Source organism: Scleropages formosus, chromosome 5, assembly GCF_900964775.1.
Source record: "Scleropages formosus chromosome 5, fSclFor1.1, whole genome shotgun sequence".
Taxonomy (NCBI): Eukaryota; Metazoa; Chordata; class Actinopteri; order Osteoglossiformes; family Osteoglossidae; genus Scleropages; species Scleropages formosus.
Window position 1 is genome coordinate 35,297,641 of NC_041810.1, and position 16,174 is coordinate 35,313,814.

At 46.1% G+C, this 16,174-nt stretch overlaps 1 protein-coding gene across 1 annotated transcript; it reads left to right on the top strand.

The window, feature by feature from the left end:
- Positions 1 to 369: 369 nt before the first annotated feature.
- LOC108923539 (germ cell-specific gene 1-like protein) lies at positions 370 to 16,174 on the top strand. Its single transcript, XM_018734338.2, has 5 exons — positions 370 to 670; positions 3,475 to 3,522; positions 12,494 to 12,646; positions 12,859 to 12,970; positions 15,922 to 16,174. Exons 1-5 carry the CDS (start codon positions 370 to 372, stop codon positions 16,172 to 16,174), a joined length of 867 nt encoding a protein of 288 aa, XP_018589854.1.

Genomic DNA, 16,174 nt, shown 5'->3' on the forward strand with positions numbered 1-16,174 from the left:
TCTGAGTCTGGAGCTCTTCCACAGCCCCTAGGCACACAACCCTAACCCTAAGTCCCATAAACACACTCTTGTAAGTCCCTAATATTAAAAAAATAATAAAAAATAAATTCAGCCAATTCTAATGTTCAGAGAGGTGGGGAGGCGGAGCCATGGTTAGAAGTAGGCTGGCTCCTATACCTTTTTCACTGCATGTGCTGGATACAAACGACAGAGGAAGGGAGAAAAAGTTGACATAGCCAGAGTGCACTGCATTTCATCAGTTCTTTTACGTCCAGTAGAAAATAATGTGAGGATGTGAGGCATTTAGAGGGCTGTTTTGCCGAAGCTGGGATCTGGAATGAGCTGCTGTTACAAACATTCACCTCCGTTATGTGTGTAGGGCAGCATCCTAGAGCTTCCCTGAGTCTTATCCTGAACATTATGGCTTTCTCGTTTGCAGTCATCGCAGTCATCACTAGCTACTGGTGTGAGGGCAGTAGGAAAGTGGTGAAGCCACTGTGCACGGGGCTCTCTCATGTCCGCCGTACCTACTGCATCAGTTTCAACAGTTCCAACCTCAATGACAGCCGACTCGTGCAGTACATCCTGGAAACTGGAGAAAACAAGTTCATCATGAGGAAGTTCCATGCAGGTATCTGGTTCTCCTGTGAAGAAAATGAGAACTTGACAGGTAAGACCTTCCCATCAACTTTAATGCAAACTTGTTAACCTGCATTGTGTAAAACATGTTACAAACTATTAGTATAATATTCATTTTATGGTATAGAACTACTGTATGTATAAACTGAGTAATAATACTCATACATGTAGACCATCACTTTTTCATAAATATTAGAGTGGTTAGAGCTGCTGCCTTTGGATCCAAAGGTTGTAGGTTTCAGTCTCACCTCCAACTGTAGTACCTGTGAGCAAGGGTGTTTGACCTAAATTGCACCAGTAAAAAATACCCAGCTGTATAAACGGGTAAATAATTGTAAGTACCTTAACATTGTATGTCGCTTTGGAGAAAAGCCTCAGTTAAATGGATAAAAGTAAAATTATTCCTGATGTCTCAAGTGAATCTCTTTTATCCTTTATTTTTTCCCCTAACATGGAAACAAGTTATCTTAGTAAGAAACAGGCTTTAGAATGAGTTCTGTTCAGTTTCCATCCATGACATCTGACCCAAAACTTAAAACTTTTGTGCTTTTTTTTGGATTTCATCTGTGTGGAACTATCAAGTGGGCAAAGGTGGAGGAGCATAGCAGTCTGACTGGGATGTAGCAAATGATAACCTGTTGTGGATATTGGGGAGCAAATCTATTGATAGTTTTGTTTTAGCTGCAACCAGAGTCTTTAATCAATGGGGTGGTGGGATCGCTTTGGTCAAACACAGCTTCTGCAGCAGCATTCTGTAACAACTAGAAAGGTGTAATAGCAGAGGCTAGATGGCCAGACAGGAAAGAGTTGCAGTAGTCCAGGTGAGATGTCACCACAGCATGGCCTGCACCAGCGTTGCATAGAGTTTGTCAGATTCGATAGTGGATGTTATGCAGGATGTATCTGCAGGACTGGGTTGTGATTTTGATATGTTGGGAGAAGTACAACTTGAGTCGATCATTACTTACAGACTATTAGCTGATGAGGCAGGTGAAATGGGTGAATTTTCAGTTTGATAGCAAGTTCCCACAGGTAGGTGGTAATCAGGCATCCATTTCTGAGAGGCAGGTAGCAATGCGTGAGGAAACATCTATAGCTCTGGGGGGAAAGGACAGGAGCAGCGATGGTAGGAGAATCCACTGGAGGTGATGCCAGGGCCAAGGGAAGAGGTATAGAATTTGTTATGTTAATTTGCATAATAAAAATAAGTTATAATGGGGAAAAATGGTGTTAGGACAGAGTATATTACATACAGCAATCACACACACACATTATCTGAACCGTTTGTCCCATACGGGGTCGAGGAGCCAAACCCGGCAACACAGGGCGTAAGGCTGGAGGGGACACACCCAGGACGGGATGCCAGTCCGTCGTAAGGCAGCCCAAGTGGGATTTGAACCCCAGACCCACCAGAGAGCAGGACCCAGTCCAACCCACTGCGCCCCCCACACATACAGTAATGATTACCTACAAGAAGAACACCCAAAATTAAATTAAATTTACATTTATTCATTTACAAATTACAAAATGTAAATTTTTTAAGAGGATTTTAAATATTTAACCAGTCATCTACATATTTAGAGATGGAACATCTGGTGTAGCCCACAATATTAAATGTTTTTCCTTAGCAAGTACATAATACTTATCAGTCTGCATACTATAACATCATCAAAAAAGAAATGCTGTGATTTAAGAAGAAAATACTTTATATGCACACTGGTTGTTTGAAGCCCATTCCCTGTCCTAGTTACACTCTCCCCCACCTTAAGAGTATAAATTAATGTACCCATCACGAGAGGAATTCTCACAAGTCAAAGATCTAATTACCATTAGTTTAAGCAGTAAAAATGGCCCATTGAAAAGGGACACAATTTATTCAATAATTAAAATTCATTATCATGGGGGGGGGAGTGGGGTGTGATGGCGCAGTGGGTTGGACCACAGTCCTGCTCTCCAGTGGGTCTGGGGTTCGAGTCCCGCTTGGGGTGCCTTGTGGCGGACTGGCGTCCCGTCCTGGGTATGTCCCCTTCCCCCTCCGGCCTTCCGCCCTGTGTTGCCGGGTAGGCTCCGGTTCCCCGTGACCCCGTATGGGACAAGCGGTTCTGCAAATGTGTGTGTGTGTGTGTGTATCATGGGGGGGGCACGGTGGTGCAGCGGGCTTGGCCAGGTCCCACCCTCCGACGGGTCTGTGGTTTGAGTCCTGCTTGGGGTGCCTTGTGGTGGGCTGGTGTTCCGTCTTGGGTGTGTCCCCTCCCCATCCAGCCTTGAGCCCTGTGTTGCCAGGTTAGGCTTCAGTTTGCCATGACCCCACTCAGGACAAGCAGTTTTAGACAGTGTGTGTGTGTATCATAGGGGAATCCAGGTGGAATTTGCCTTCACCCAAACAAAATTTATCACCTGATTTCATGGGCATCACAGAGAGCATGGCATCAAACTAAAAAAGATATTTAAAGCTAACTTATGCTAGATAATTTTAAATACTGTACAAAATCTTCATAGCACTTCATGTAAAGTAATATGGTGCAGTGTGCTGTAAATTTGTTATATATTATTTGTCTTTTATTATTAAATTTTATTAAATGGGTCATACAAGGGGGGTGTGGTGGCACAGTGGGTTGGACCAGGTCCTGCTCTCTGGTGGGTCTGGGGTTCGAGTCCCGCTTGGGGTGCCTTGCGACAGATTGGCGTCCTGTCCTGGGTGTGTCCCCACCCCCTCCAGCCTTATGCCCTCAGTTGCCAGGTTAGGCTCCAGCTCCCTGCAACCCTGTATGGGACAAGTGGCTCAGAGTGTGTGTGTGTAAATATAAAATGAAAACTGCATGCTTTTTCTTGCAGGATTTAACTGTAGAAGTTTTTTGGACATTGTACCTGAAGATGAAAGAGGTAGGTAAAATTAATATGCTCTTACTCTCCCTTCTTTAGAGACAATTTGACCTGTATAGTAATTATTTTATTTAGTTTACATCATTGTCCAAGATTCGACAATGTTATATTTGTACAATAAGTGACTTAAAATTATTTACTGACTTAAACAGGCAGGGGCATGGTAGTGCAGTGGGTTGAACTGGGTTCTGCTCTCTGGTGGATCTGGGGTTTGAGTCCGGCTTGAGGTGCCTTGCAGTGGACTGGTGTCCTGTCCTGGGTGTGCCCCCTCCCCCTCCAGCCTTATGCCCTGTGTTGCCAGGTTAGGCTCTGGCTCCCTGTGACCCTGTATGGGATAAGTGGTTCAGACAGTGTGTGTGTATGTGTGTGTGTGTGTGTGTGTGTGTGAGAGAGATTTAAACAGCAGTGTATTCTCACTGGAGTAGCTCTTGGTAAGTTCCTTGCTCAACTGTGTTGCATCAGGAGTGAGATCTTACCTGGAAACCTTTCTGATTACAGTGGCCTTAACCACCATGACACTGACTGAAAGAACTGGGGTGTCTAACATGTCTGAATTGCTTTTTAGATCTGCTTCCATACACTAGGCTACGTTATATACCAGACTGCAAGCCAAGGCCTCAGTCCCAAGCTCACTTCTTCAAACTCACACCTTCTCACATTTATTAAGACATAACCCTCGCGAACAGTATCACACATAAACACAAACACATCTCATACACCCAAACTGCTCTACACATACAAATTCACATGCCTGTGTACAATCTCCCGACTGAATTCCATTGCTACTGAGCCATACCTGGGAACAGCTTGTAGCATAGTGGTTACAACTACTGCCTTTAGACCCCCAGGTGTCAGGTTTGAGCCTCACCTCTGGTTGTAGTACTCTTGAGCAAGGTACTTACCCTGAATTACTCCAGTAAAATTACCCTCCTGTATAAATGGGTAAATAATTGTAATCTTAACATTGTAAGTCACTTTGGAGAAAAGTGTCAAATAAATGTAGGTACCTTTGTCCTTATATTCCTTCCTATTATGAGGAAGAATATTATTTATTTTTTCTAAATAGCAATTGGTTTCTGTTTTACATTTCAAACTGTTCAACTGAACATAATAAAAAAAGGCTGGTTATTCCAGTTATTCAAAACTGCAGTCCAGCAAGTTTTAGTTTATGGGGAAATCATTCAAACATCTTATTCTTGTGCTTAAAGGTTAAGGTAACAGTTTGCAGACCATCTCTCAATGTCTGCAGCAAGAGCCTACAACTCCTCCTTTGGGATCTCCATTCACTGTCAGGTCTGGCAAGAGGCATATCTAAAGTGTGCCTGAACTGCCTTCACTTGCTCTCTGTCCATGTGGAGCTACAACAGCCTCTCTGATTTTGTTCTTTTCATCACTACCCAAAGCACATGACCAAAGATCAGGAATGTCCAACTGAACTGATGGTCCTCAGTTTATCTCGGCTACAGAATTTTTTACTTATAGAGCTTATATAATGAAACTCTTTAAGGAGACAGCCCCTTCCCTCAAATTTGTTGTGTCTGCAAAGTGAAGTTGTCAAAGGGACAGCAATAGCACAAATTCAATACATTGCTGCAATTTCCTTTAGAGATTCCCCTCTTCCCTCTTAGCCAAGAAAAGTACTACAAATCACTTGAATTACTTAATAATAGTAGTGATATGTGAATTTGTGTATTGGGACCCTGTTTCACGCTTGGTTTCTGTGTCTGCAAAGTGAAGCAGTCATTTTATTTAATTATGCCACAGTAATTTGTTTTAATGAGAATTATGTCACTAACTGTGACTTTAACACGTATAGTCCTCAGACCAGTTCACAATAATGACTAACCCTTGGCTAAAAAAAAGGTTTGTCACCCCGGTAATAGTTAATGATGGGGTGGTACACCAAATGGTGAATTTGGTGGCAGCCTTATCTGAGGATTTTAAGCCCTACTGAACTTCCATAAATGGAGCAGGGCCTGCAGTGTTGCAGTTAGCCAGTGCTTAACCTCTTCTCTTTGCTGTCACTTGTGTAAAGGGCCACAAAATAGTGAAACTATGTCTGTTGTCAATTGTTGGTCATGATTGTAGTGTGAAAGATGTATTTATGTATCTTTTTAAAACCTGATTGTCAATCTTTTTGATCCTAAAAACAAGATTTAAGTAGCTTTTTAATACCAGATAATGAATGTCTACATGCATTCTATGTTTTATGGGGCAGTTGGTAGTGTAGTGGTTAGTGCTGCTGCCTTCAAATCTAAAGGTTGCTGCTTCAAATCTTTCTTACTGTTGTAGTAACCTTGTGCAAGGTACTTTACATCCTAAATTGGTCAAGTAAAATTATCCAGCTTTGTAAATAGTTTAACATTGTAAGTTGCTTTGGAGAAAAGTTTTAGCTAACTAAATAAATGTAAATGTAAGGCCTTGATGTGCAAAATGGTATGGTCTAAAAAGGGTGGGAGTTGTAGCACATGAGGTGGCCCTGAATACAGTCAAAGAGAGCAGCTGATGTTGAAAGTGGGTAATTGTAATGTGCTTGTACATCATGTTTTGAACTATGTTTTATTGTTTGTAAATAGCCTGCACTTCTCACATTGCAAATTTTTCATTAGCACTGCTGCCAACACAACTCTCAGTGAGGAATGTTGCTATGACATTTAAGCATGTTGCTAATTGCCAGAATTAACAAAGGCCTAAACTTGTTGCCCAAAGGGTCATATGCAGGTAGAACTGAGGGTGCTCATACAGCCATAAGAGATCTTTTATTCTGTTATGTCAGCTGATAGCCACAAATATGTTTGGCTTATTCCCAAATTCGCGTGGGCATTCAAACTGGTTCCTAAAAGTTGTCATAGCTGAGGGTGGATGTGGGGATAATCTCCCACTTCCTATAAAATGCTCCCATTAACATGCGTCTCAAGTAGCCTCTGACAACCAAAGCCCAGTTCCTGACCTTCACGTGACAGGACCTGTTCCTACAGACAGGAGAAGGGGCGAAGGTAGGTCACTGGGGCCTTAATAACCAGTTGCTTCAGGCAGGAGGGGCTCATCAGCCTGGAAAGGCAACCCACCTAGGAGAAGGAATATTCCAATTTCAAATCTCCGCTGCCTTACGGCCATACTCATTTATAGGAAAGGCTTCGAAAGTCAACCCTGAGGATAAATCTGGAGCTGGAGTCCCTAAAAAAAAAAAAAGATTGGTAAGAGGGTATCAGGATTTGTCTATCCTGTGCTTTATGCACCTACTTGAATGAACCTCGGTGCAGCAAATGGTAGGTAACAAACGAGGTTTACTTGAGTCACATGTCTGCAGCTATGTCTCTTTCTCTTAATGTAATGCATAAATTGTAGTTTTGCTGAGATGTATGTCACTTCGGACAAAAACGTCTGCTAAATTAATAAATGTAAATGTAAGGCCGTCCGCTGCTGTCTTCAACATTGTTCCGGCAACTCCTGCGATGACGGTGGTGCCAAGTTGTACTGGCTCTTGCCTTTCCCTTGGATCTCACCAATAGCATGAAGAGGGGTGACCTGCTCTGTGGGCTACAGCTAGTGTACCATTCATTCCTGCCCAGGCTTGCACACTGGAAAGGTCACTCCAGTGTCATCTCACCGTGACAACACAACACAGAGAGCAGCAGTCTACCAGTGACAAGTCATGCTTAACTAGCATAGAGCGAAGCGCCAGGGGCTGCTTCTGACGGTGGGAGAGATCATCGCGTCTCACTGGACAACTACTGCCCGCCTAAGCTGTGCAGTCCACACCCAGTAAGGTGCTGTCTTGCCACAGTCTGCTTGCTTCACTAAGTGCGTGAACCTTAAGATTTTCCTTGACAGGCAGACAGAAACCCTGCACCAGACAAAACAAGAAACAAAACAAGGAGACCAGCACTCCAACTCCAACTAAGTTGCTGGAATGTTCGAACCATGACTACTGGTCTATGTAGTAACATTCTGGAGATAGATGATGCACGCAAGACAGCAGTTATTGATACTGAACTGTTCAGATTGAAAGTGGACATTGCTGCACTCCAAGAAAAGTCAGCCTGAAAAAGACTACCATGATGAGACAAGGCATTGAGAGTCCCCCTTCAATCATAACCTCTGACTACATGCTGGAAGTAGTGTACCAGTTTACCTACCTCAGCTCCACAATCACTGACAAGCTCTCTCTCGACTCTGAGATCAACCAGAGGATCGGCCAAGCTGTAACAACCTTCACACCCTGACAATGAGAGTCTGGAATTATAGCAAGCTGATAGTATGCACCAAGACGGCTGTCTACAGCATCTGCATCCTCAGCACTCTGCTGTATGGAAGCAAGTCTTGGACTCTGTAGATGCTCAGCATCTGGGCTCAGTTTAGAAGCGCTTTGTGGGTTACTCTGTCCTGCCACGGAACGTCAAGGATGCACCTGAGGTTGCTCATGTGGAAGGTATTGTTCTTGTCTGGAGTACAGTCTACTGCAACAGTGCTATCTCCAATGGCTCAGTCATGTGCATCGCATGGCAGATGTTAGAATCCCCAAGGGCCTGCTTTATGGTGAACTTGCCACAGGTACCAGGGCACTGGGCTGCCCCCACCTTCGCTTCAAAGTCATCTGCAGGCGAGATATGAAGGCCATGGGCATCAGAATAGAAGACTAGGAGGAACGCGCTAGTAACCGTGTGGAGGCAGGAGGTTTGGGAGGGTGTCAAGAAGAGGGAGACCGTGCTGAACCAAGCAGCAGTGGAGAAAAGAGTGCAGAGAAAAGCATCACAGTCCACAACATCGAACAGCAGGATTTTCAAATGTGCCATCTGCCAGAGAAACTTCCTTTCCCATGTGGGACTCTACAGCAACACTAAGTACTGCTCTGCTAGTGCTCCCTGATCTCGTGCGCATGTACCATAGTCTCTCAAAACCGATGGTTGCCATCGTTCATATTGCCAATTTGAACTTTCAAGAGTTATCATGCCACTAAGCAGCTGGCCTCTGTTTTGCTGATTTCAGTGTGAGCTCTAATCGTCTTAAGATCATGAAGAAATATTTATCACTAATATCTTGGATCGAGGCCTTGGCGTGGTGGAAGGGCTTGCGTGATCTAGGGATCTCCAGAGCTGTGTCGTCAGGAGCAGTATGCTCCTGGTAGGGTCTCCAAAGGCAAACAGGTCTGGAGTGAAGATCCAGACTAACACAATCTGAAAAACCCCTATGGAAAATGGGAACAGAAGAACGTTTAACCTGCCCAGAATAGGGTCACCAGGACCTACCCCTGGAGCCAGGCCTAGGGGTAGTGTTCCTAGGCGAGCGCCTGGTGGTCGGGCTCAGCCCGAAAAGACATCGTGGGGGGGCCATGTGGGCCCACCACCTGCAAGGTCCAACACGGGGCCGGGTGCGATGTGTACCAGGCAGCAGGAGGGGGCAGGGTGGTGCATGGTGTCGTGGCCCCTCATGACAGAAACTGGCTCTTGGTACATGGAATGTAACCTCACTGGGGGGGAAGGAGCTGGAACTGATGCGGGAGGTTGAGAAATACCAACTAGATATAGTTGGGCTCACCTCCACTCACAGTGTTGGCTCTGAAACTAAACTCCTCAATATGGGAGTAGTCGCTCTCCTACTCAGGAGTTGCACAGGGTGAGAGGCACCGGGCGGGTGTGGGGATACTCTCAAACCCTCGGCTGCCATACAGTTGGAGTTTATCCCGGTGGACAAGAGGGTCACCTCAATACGACTTAGGGTTGCAGAGAGGAAGACTTTGACTGTTGTGTGTGCTTATGCACCAAACAGCAGTTCAGAGTATTTGGCCTTCTTGGAGAGGGTGGGTGGGGTTCTGGACAGGGCTCCACCTACAGACTCCATAGTCCTGCTGGGGGACTTCAACATTCACGTTGGCAATGACTGGGAAATCTGGCTGGGGGTGATAGGGAAGAACGGCTTGCTCGATCTGAACCCAAATGGTGAAATGTTATTGGACTTCTGTGCTAGCCTTGGTTTGTCCATAACAAACACCATGTTCGAACACAAGGATGTTCATAAGTGTACTTGGTACCAGAGCTCCTTGGGCCAAAGGTGAATGATCGACTTTGTAGTCGTTTCATCTGACTTGTGGTCACCTGTTCTGGACACTCGGGTGAAGAGAGGTGCTGAGCTGTCAACCGATCACCATCTGGTGGTGAGTTGGATCAGATGGCGGGGAAAACTAATGGACAGACCCAGTAGACCCAAATGTTTAATGAGGGTGTGCTGGGAATGACTGTCAGAGGAGCTTGTCCAGGATGGTTTTAACTTGCACCTCCGGGAGAGCTTCTCCCATGTCCCGGAGGACGTAGGGGACATGGAGTCTGAATGGACCCTGTTCAAAACCTCCATTGTGGAAGCAGCCAGGCACAGCTGTGGTCAAAAGCCTGTTGGTGCCAGCCAGGGCGGCAACCCGAGAACCCGCTGGTGGACACCAGTGGTGAGGGAAGTAATCAAGCTGAAGAAGGAGGCCTTTAGGGCCTGGTGGCTCTGGGGACTCCTGACTCAGCAGACAGGTACCAGCAGGTGAAAAAGGCAGCAGCGGCTGTGGTTGCAGAAGCAAAATCCAGGGCATGGGAGGAGTTTGGAGAGGCCATGGAAAACGACTATCAGTCGGCTTCAAAGAGGTTCTGGTGAACTATCTGGCAGCTCAGAAGGGGTCAGAGGAGTTTCGCTCAGGATGTGTTCAGCAGGAGTGGAGAAACTCTGACCTCTGATGAGAACATTGTAGGAAGGTGGAAGGAGCACTTTGAAGAAATCTTAAACCCAAGTGATATGCCTCCCTTACAGGAGTCAGGGCCTGAGGCTTTCTGACTGTCAGAGTCTATTTCCCTGGTGGAAGTCACTGAGGTAGTTGGAAACCTCCACAGTGGCAAAGCACCAGGGGTGTATCAGATTCGCACAGAACTGCTTAAGGCCCTGGATGTTGCAGGGCTGTCATGGTTGACACGCCTCTGCAATGTTGCATGGACCTCGGGGACAGTGCCTTTGGATTGGCAAACTAGGGTGGTAGCCTGTATCTTTAAGAAAGGGGACTGGAGAGTGCGTGACAGCTATCAGGATATCACACTTCTCAGCCTCCCTGGGAAAGTCTATGCCGGGGTGCTGGAGAGGAGGCTCCAGCCAATAGTTGAACCTCAGATTGAAGAGGAAAAATGCAGCTTTCGACCCTGGCCATGGAACAGTGGACCAGCTTTTTACTCTCACAGATAATTGAAGGAGCATGGGAGTTCAGTAATCCAGTCTACATGTGTTTTGTGGACTTGGAGAAAGTCTATAACCATGTTCCCCGGGAAATTCTGTGGGAGGTGCTTAGGGAGTATGGGGTACCAGGGCCACTTCTGCGGGCCATTCGGTCTGTACATACGGAGCGAAAGCTGTGTCCGCATACTCTGCATTAAGTCAAGCCTGTTCAGTGTGAGTGTTGGGCTCTGCCAAGGTTGTGCCTTGTGTCCACTCCTGTTTGTGGTTTTCATGGACAGGATATCAAGGCGCAGTCAAGGCCAAGAGGGCATTCTGTGTGGGTGTCGGAAGGTGACGTCTCTGCTTTTTGCAGATGATATTGTCCTTTTGGCACCATCACATGGTTGCCTCCAACACGCACTGGAACGGTTTGCAGCTAAGTGTGGGATGAGGATCAGCACCTCAAAGTTTGAGTCCATGGTTGTTTCACGGAAAAAGACGGCATGCCCCCTCCAGGTAAGGGGAGAGAATTTGCCCCAGGTGGAGGAGTTCAAGTATCTTGAGGTCTTGTTCACGAGTGAGGGGAGAAGAGAGCGTGAGATCGGCCGCAGACTGGGAGTAGCGGCAGCAGTAATGCAGTCGCTGTACTGGACTGTAGTGGTGAAGGGAGAGCTGAGCCATAAGGCAAAGCTCTCCATTTATCGGTCGATCTACATCCCCACCCTCACCTATGGTCATGAACTTTGGGTCATGATCGAAAGAATAAGATCGCAGATACAAGCTGCTGAAATGAGTTTTCTCTGCAGGGTGTTGGGACTCACTCTCCGTGATAGGGTGAAGAGTTCGGACATCTGGGAGGAACTTAGAGTAGAGCCGCTACTCGTTCACATTGAGAGGAGCCAGTTGAGGTGGTTCGGGCATCTGATAAGGAGGCCCCCTGGCGCCTTCCTTTGGAGGTATACCGGGTATGGCCAACTGGGACAAGGCCCTGAGGTCGGCCCAGGACCTGCTGGAGGGATTATATCTCACAGTTGGCCTGGGAACAGGGGCGGCTGGGCCTCTCTGCTTTCCCTGCTGCCACCACAACCCTATTAGGACAAGCGGGATCAAAGATGGATGGATGGATGGATGGATGGATGGATGGATGGATGGATGGATGGATGGACGGATAATATGTAATATACATCCCAGTATTCTTTTAAGTTTATTAACTGCATTAAATCTGACATCACAACAGAGTGACAGCACCCACCTTGTTTCACCAGAAAGTAGTAGTAGAACTACCCCCCACCTTGAGTAGTCATTTATATACCTGTCTGAACACTTGTGTTGATCTATGCCGAAAATTCAACTCAGTATTTTTACCGAACCCATTAGCAGATGGCATTGGCTGTAATGTGTTAACTTGGTTTTCTACCGAGATTTGCAGCCTGGATTCCTTACACTTACTCCTCTACTGGTGATGCAAGAGCCAGGGTAGTGTTACGCTGATAACTGTATTTTAGGATAACTTGCTTACAGTAAGGGGGGTGCGGTGGCGCAGTGGGTTGGACCGCAGTCCTGCTCTCCGGTGGGTCTGGGGTTCAAGTCCTGATTGGGGTGCCTTGCGACGGACTGGCGTCCCGTCCTGGGTGTGTCCCCTCCCCCTCTGGCCTTACGCCCTGTGTTGCCGGGTAGGCTCCGGTTCCCCGTGACCCCGTATGGGACAAGCGGTTCTGAAAATGTGTGTGTGTGCTTACAGTAAGGATTGTGCTAGTGGAATGGTGTACTCAGAAGGTTTTCTCTTTAGGCATCCTCTGGCTGTGCATCTTGGCCGAATGTTTATACATCAACCTTCTGCTGGTTGGAGGTCTTCTCATGTTCACAGAGATTTTCCACTGCTACCAGAACATGAAGAGCCTCAAGATTAATGCCTTTGCTGCTCTGTGTACGGTCCTGTCAGGTAGTTCTGCAGATAAACTCACTTGCTTTAAATGACCAAATGTGAAATGTGTTCAAATAAGATAAGTATCTACCAAAGATAATAGAAAACATATTTAAATTTACCTCATGAAATGAAGTTTTAAGATGGTCAAAAGGGATCCTGTAGAACATCTATGTAACATCTCAAAGAGAGTTACTTTTACCCAGTGGTTTTTTGGTTCTTCTTCGCAGGCCTTCTGGGGATGGTGGCCCACATGATGTACACTACAGCCTTTCAGCTTGCTGTTGCCCTTGGACCAGTGGACTGGAGACCCCATACCTGGGACTATAGCTGGTCCTATCTGTAAGACCGTATACTAGGGTCTTTGTTACACCTAATCAGTTCGGCATGTTTACTTCTTGCAGCTCCATTATAAAACAGTGGGCAATATCACTCAAACGTACTCACATACTAAATTTTTAACCCTGGTGGTCAGCACTGCTGAAATTATTTAGATTAGTGGTGATTGCAGCACCTGGACAAAAAAAAGAACAGTTTTAATGAGTACTGTATGTATGTTTTTAAAATTCCTCAAAGTGCTCCTTCCACCTCCGACAATGCCCTCATCAGAGGTCAGAGTTTCTTCACTCTTGCTGAGCACAGCTTGAGCGACGCTCCTCTAACCCCTCCTGAGCCACCGGATAGTTCTCCAGAACCTCTTTGAGGTCGACCGATATTCATTTTCCATTGCCTCTCCAAACTCCTCCAATGCTCTGGATTTTGCTTCTGCAACCACAGCTGCTGCCACCTTTTTTGCCTGCCGGTACCTGTCTGCTGAGTCAGGAGTCCCCAGAGCCAGCCAGGCCCTAAAGGCCTCCTTCTTCAGTCTGACGGCTTCCCTCACCACCGGTGTCCACCAGCAGGTTTGGCTGGCACCAACAAGCTTTTGACCACAAATGTGCCTGGCTGCTTCCACAATGGAGGTTTTCAACAGGGTCCACTCAGACTCCATGTCCCCTACCTCCTCCGGGACATGGGAGAAGCTCTCCCGGAGGTGTGAGTTAAAATCATTCTGGACAGGGTCCTCAAACAATTGTTCCTTGCACATCCTCAGTAAACGCTTGGGTCTACTGGGTCTGTCCATCAGTTTTCCCCACCATCTGATCCAACTCACCACAAGATGGTGATCAGTGATCTCACGCCTTATCAGAGTTGTCCATTTAAACTGGTACTCCCAGTGCTGCACCATTGCCTTCCTACACTTTTACTGTTTCCTTGTCAGCTGCAAAAAGTCCTATCCATTGCCTGTGTGACCCAGACTACCTGAATCCTCTTTGGCTGAGGACATTGCAAAAAGTGCCAGATGATGAAGATCCAATAGCACTGGCCCACGATGACCCATGCATTACTTCATTTCCCACCATTGGTCCCCTCTGTCCCCAAGACAACCCCTCACTAAAATCTGTGCATCACCCTGTAGGGACAGCAGACAATTCACCCAAAACCCCGAGCTTTAGGCTCAGCAAACGACCAAAAAAAAAGAAATAAATCTGCAAGGTGACAGAGCATCACTCACTCACATGCATTAACCAATTAACCTTGTTTGGAGGTTATCATGGTGCAAGGCTTTGATGGAGATGAGATGCCAGTTAACTGAAGGGATGCAGAACTTCCTACCTTGAAAATAATCATCATGCTACCCACAGCCATGTATTAGATTCCATTTTGCCCCTAGCTAAAATTGATATAGTATAGCAATGTAATCATAGCCAGAAGGTCAGTAAGCCATGCAAATATATGACCCACACTGGGTGCACAAAGGCACATATTGGTGGGTTGTACAAGTTCTGTCCTAGATGTGAGCATTAATGAAAATATGCTTATGAACACAGTGGCTAAATGAAGCATAAGCAAGCATGTTCCAAGAAAAAAAGTGTTAGTTGTATAAGTGCACTGCGCTTGAATCGTGTTTGATGTTAACTGGGCAATAACTACACAAGGTTCCAAATTGTCACACGGAACCAAGAACACGGGGACAGCTAGACCCAAGTGCAGGATCCTTTGTTAGGAACCAAGGGGTCTTGCAAGTTCTCGTTGTCAGGGATAGGCAAAGAGTAGGGTGATCGGTGGTCAGAGTGGGAGCAAGAATACATGGACGTAGTCAGAAGATGCAGCAAATGGTCAGAAGCAGGGGAACAAAGAATAGGAGCTAGGAATGAAGAAGACTAGAACATAGGTGTAAGAGGGACAGTTGTCTCAGTGAGATTCCACAAGTGCAAAGGGCCTAAGGAGGGTCTTTTAAAAGTGAGTGTTCTGATCACCATCAGGTGCTGTTGATTTTGGTGCAGGTGTGGACATGACAAAAATGACCCTTTTGCAGCTGCTAGTAACTTAGGAAGAAAGGAAAAATTGTAAAAAAAAAGCTATGGCTTGCTTAATAGTTTGTAATATATGTTCTGCCCGCAGACTTGTTTAGTTCATTTAAAAAGAAAAAGAAATGTTCGATATGACTAATTGCTTTGTTGAGCTGAACCTTTCTTTTGATGCCTTAATGCGCGACTGCGGAACCTTTATTTCAATACGTCGATGCGCAATTTGTTTATGTGTGGTAATTCCACGATGCACTACTGGCAGGATAGGTGTGGTGGAAGTGTCTGAGTTCTGTTTTTCCTACGCCCCTGGAAGCAATAACTTTTCATTTGCATTTTCACCTGTCATTTGGAGACAATAAAGGAGCAAGACGCACATATCCTGGCTCGTGAGAATAGAGTTTGGCTTGCTGTTAAACTATGTTAATGTACTGGTTGTGCATAACACGTAGGGAGAACAGTACAATATACAAAGGTGCCAAAAAGCTCCGGGTACTTTAGGTTTATAAAGTTAATTAACTTTGACTCTAAAGTTTCAACTTCAGGAGCACTGTGGTTTATTACTGTAAAATATTCCGAAGTGGGGGGCACGGTGGCGCAGTGGGTTGGACCGGGTCCTGCTCTCCGGTGGGTCTGCGGTTCGAGTCCCGCTTGGGGTGCCTTGCGACGGACTGGCGTCCCGTCCTGGGTGTGTCCCTTCTCCCTCCGGCCTTACGCCCTGTGTTACCGGGTAGGCTCCGGTTCCCCGTGACCCCGTATGGGACAAGTGGTTCTGAAAATCTGTGTGTGTGTGTGTATTCCGAAGTACATGAAGTGAAATGAAGACAAAGCAACAGAGGACAAAGTGAAAATTCATATCTGATTCTTACATATCTTATAATATGTAAATGAGCAAAAATGTACTTGTAAATCATACTTGACTAATAGTAATTTGATCCTTCTCAGGTTGGCATGGGGATCATTCACAGCCTGCTTGGCATCAGCAGTGACAACCCTGAACAGATACACCAGAACTATTCTGGAGCTCAAGCATAGGAAGATGACTGCAGAGAAGAAACTGAAGATTCAGCAACTGCTGTTTGACATCTACAGTACCTTTGAACCCAACTCAACACTAGACATCCCTGCTGGTGGCTGTCAGCTTTCTGGTGCCTCGGTTATCTTCGATCGCAGTGACCTGCCTGATGAGTATTGTTAA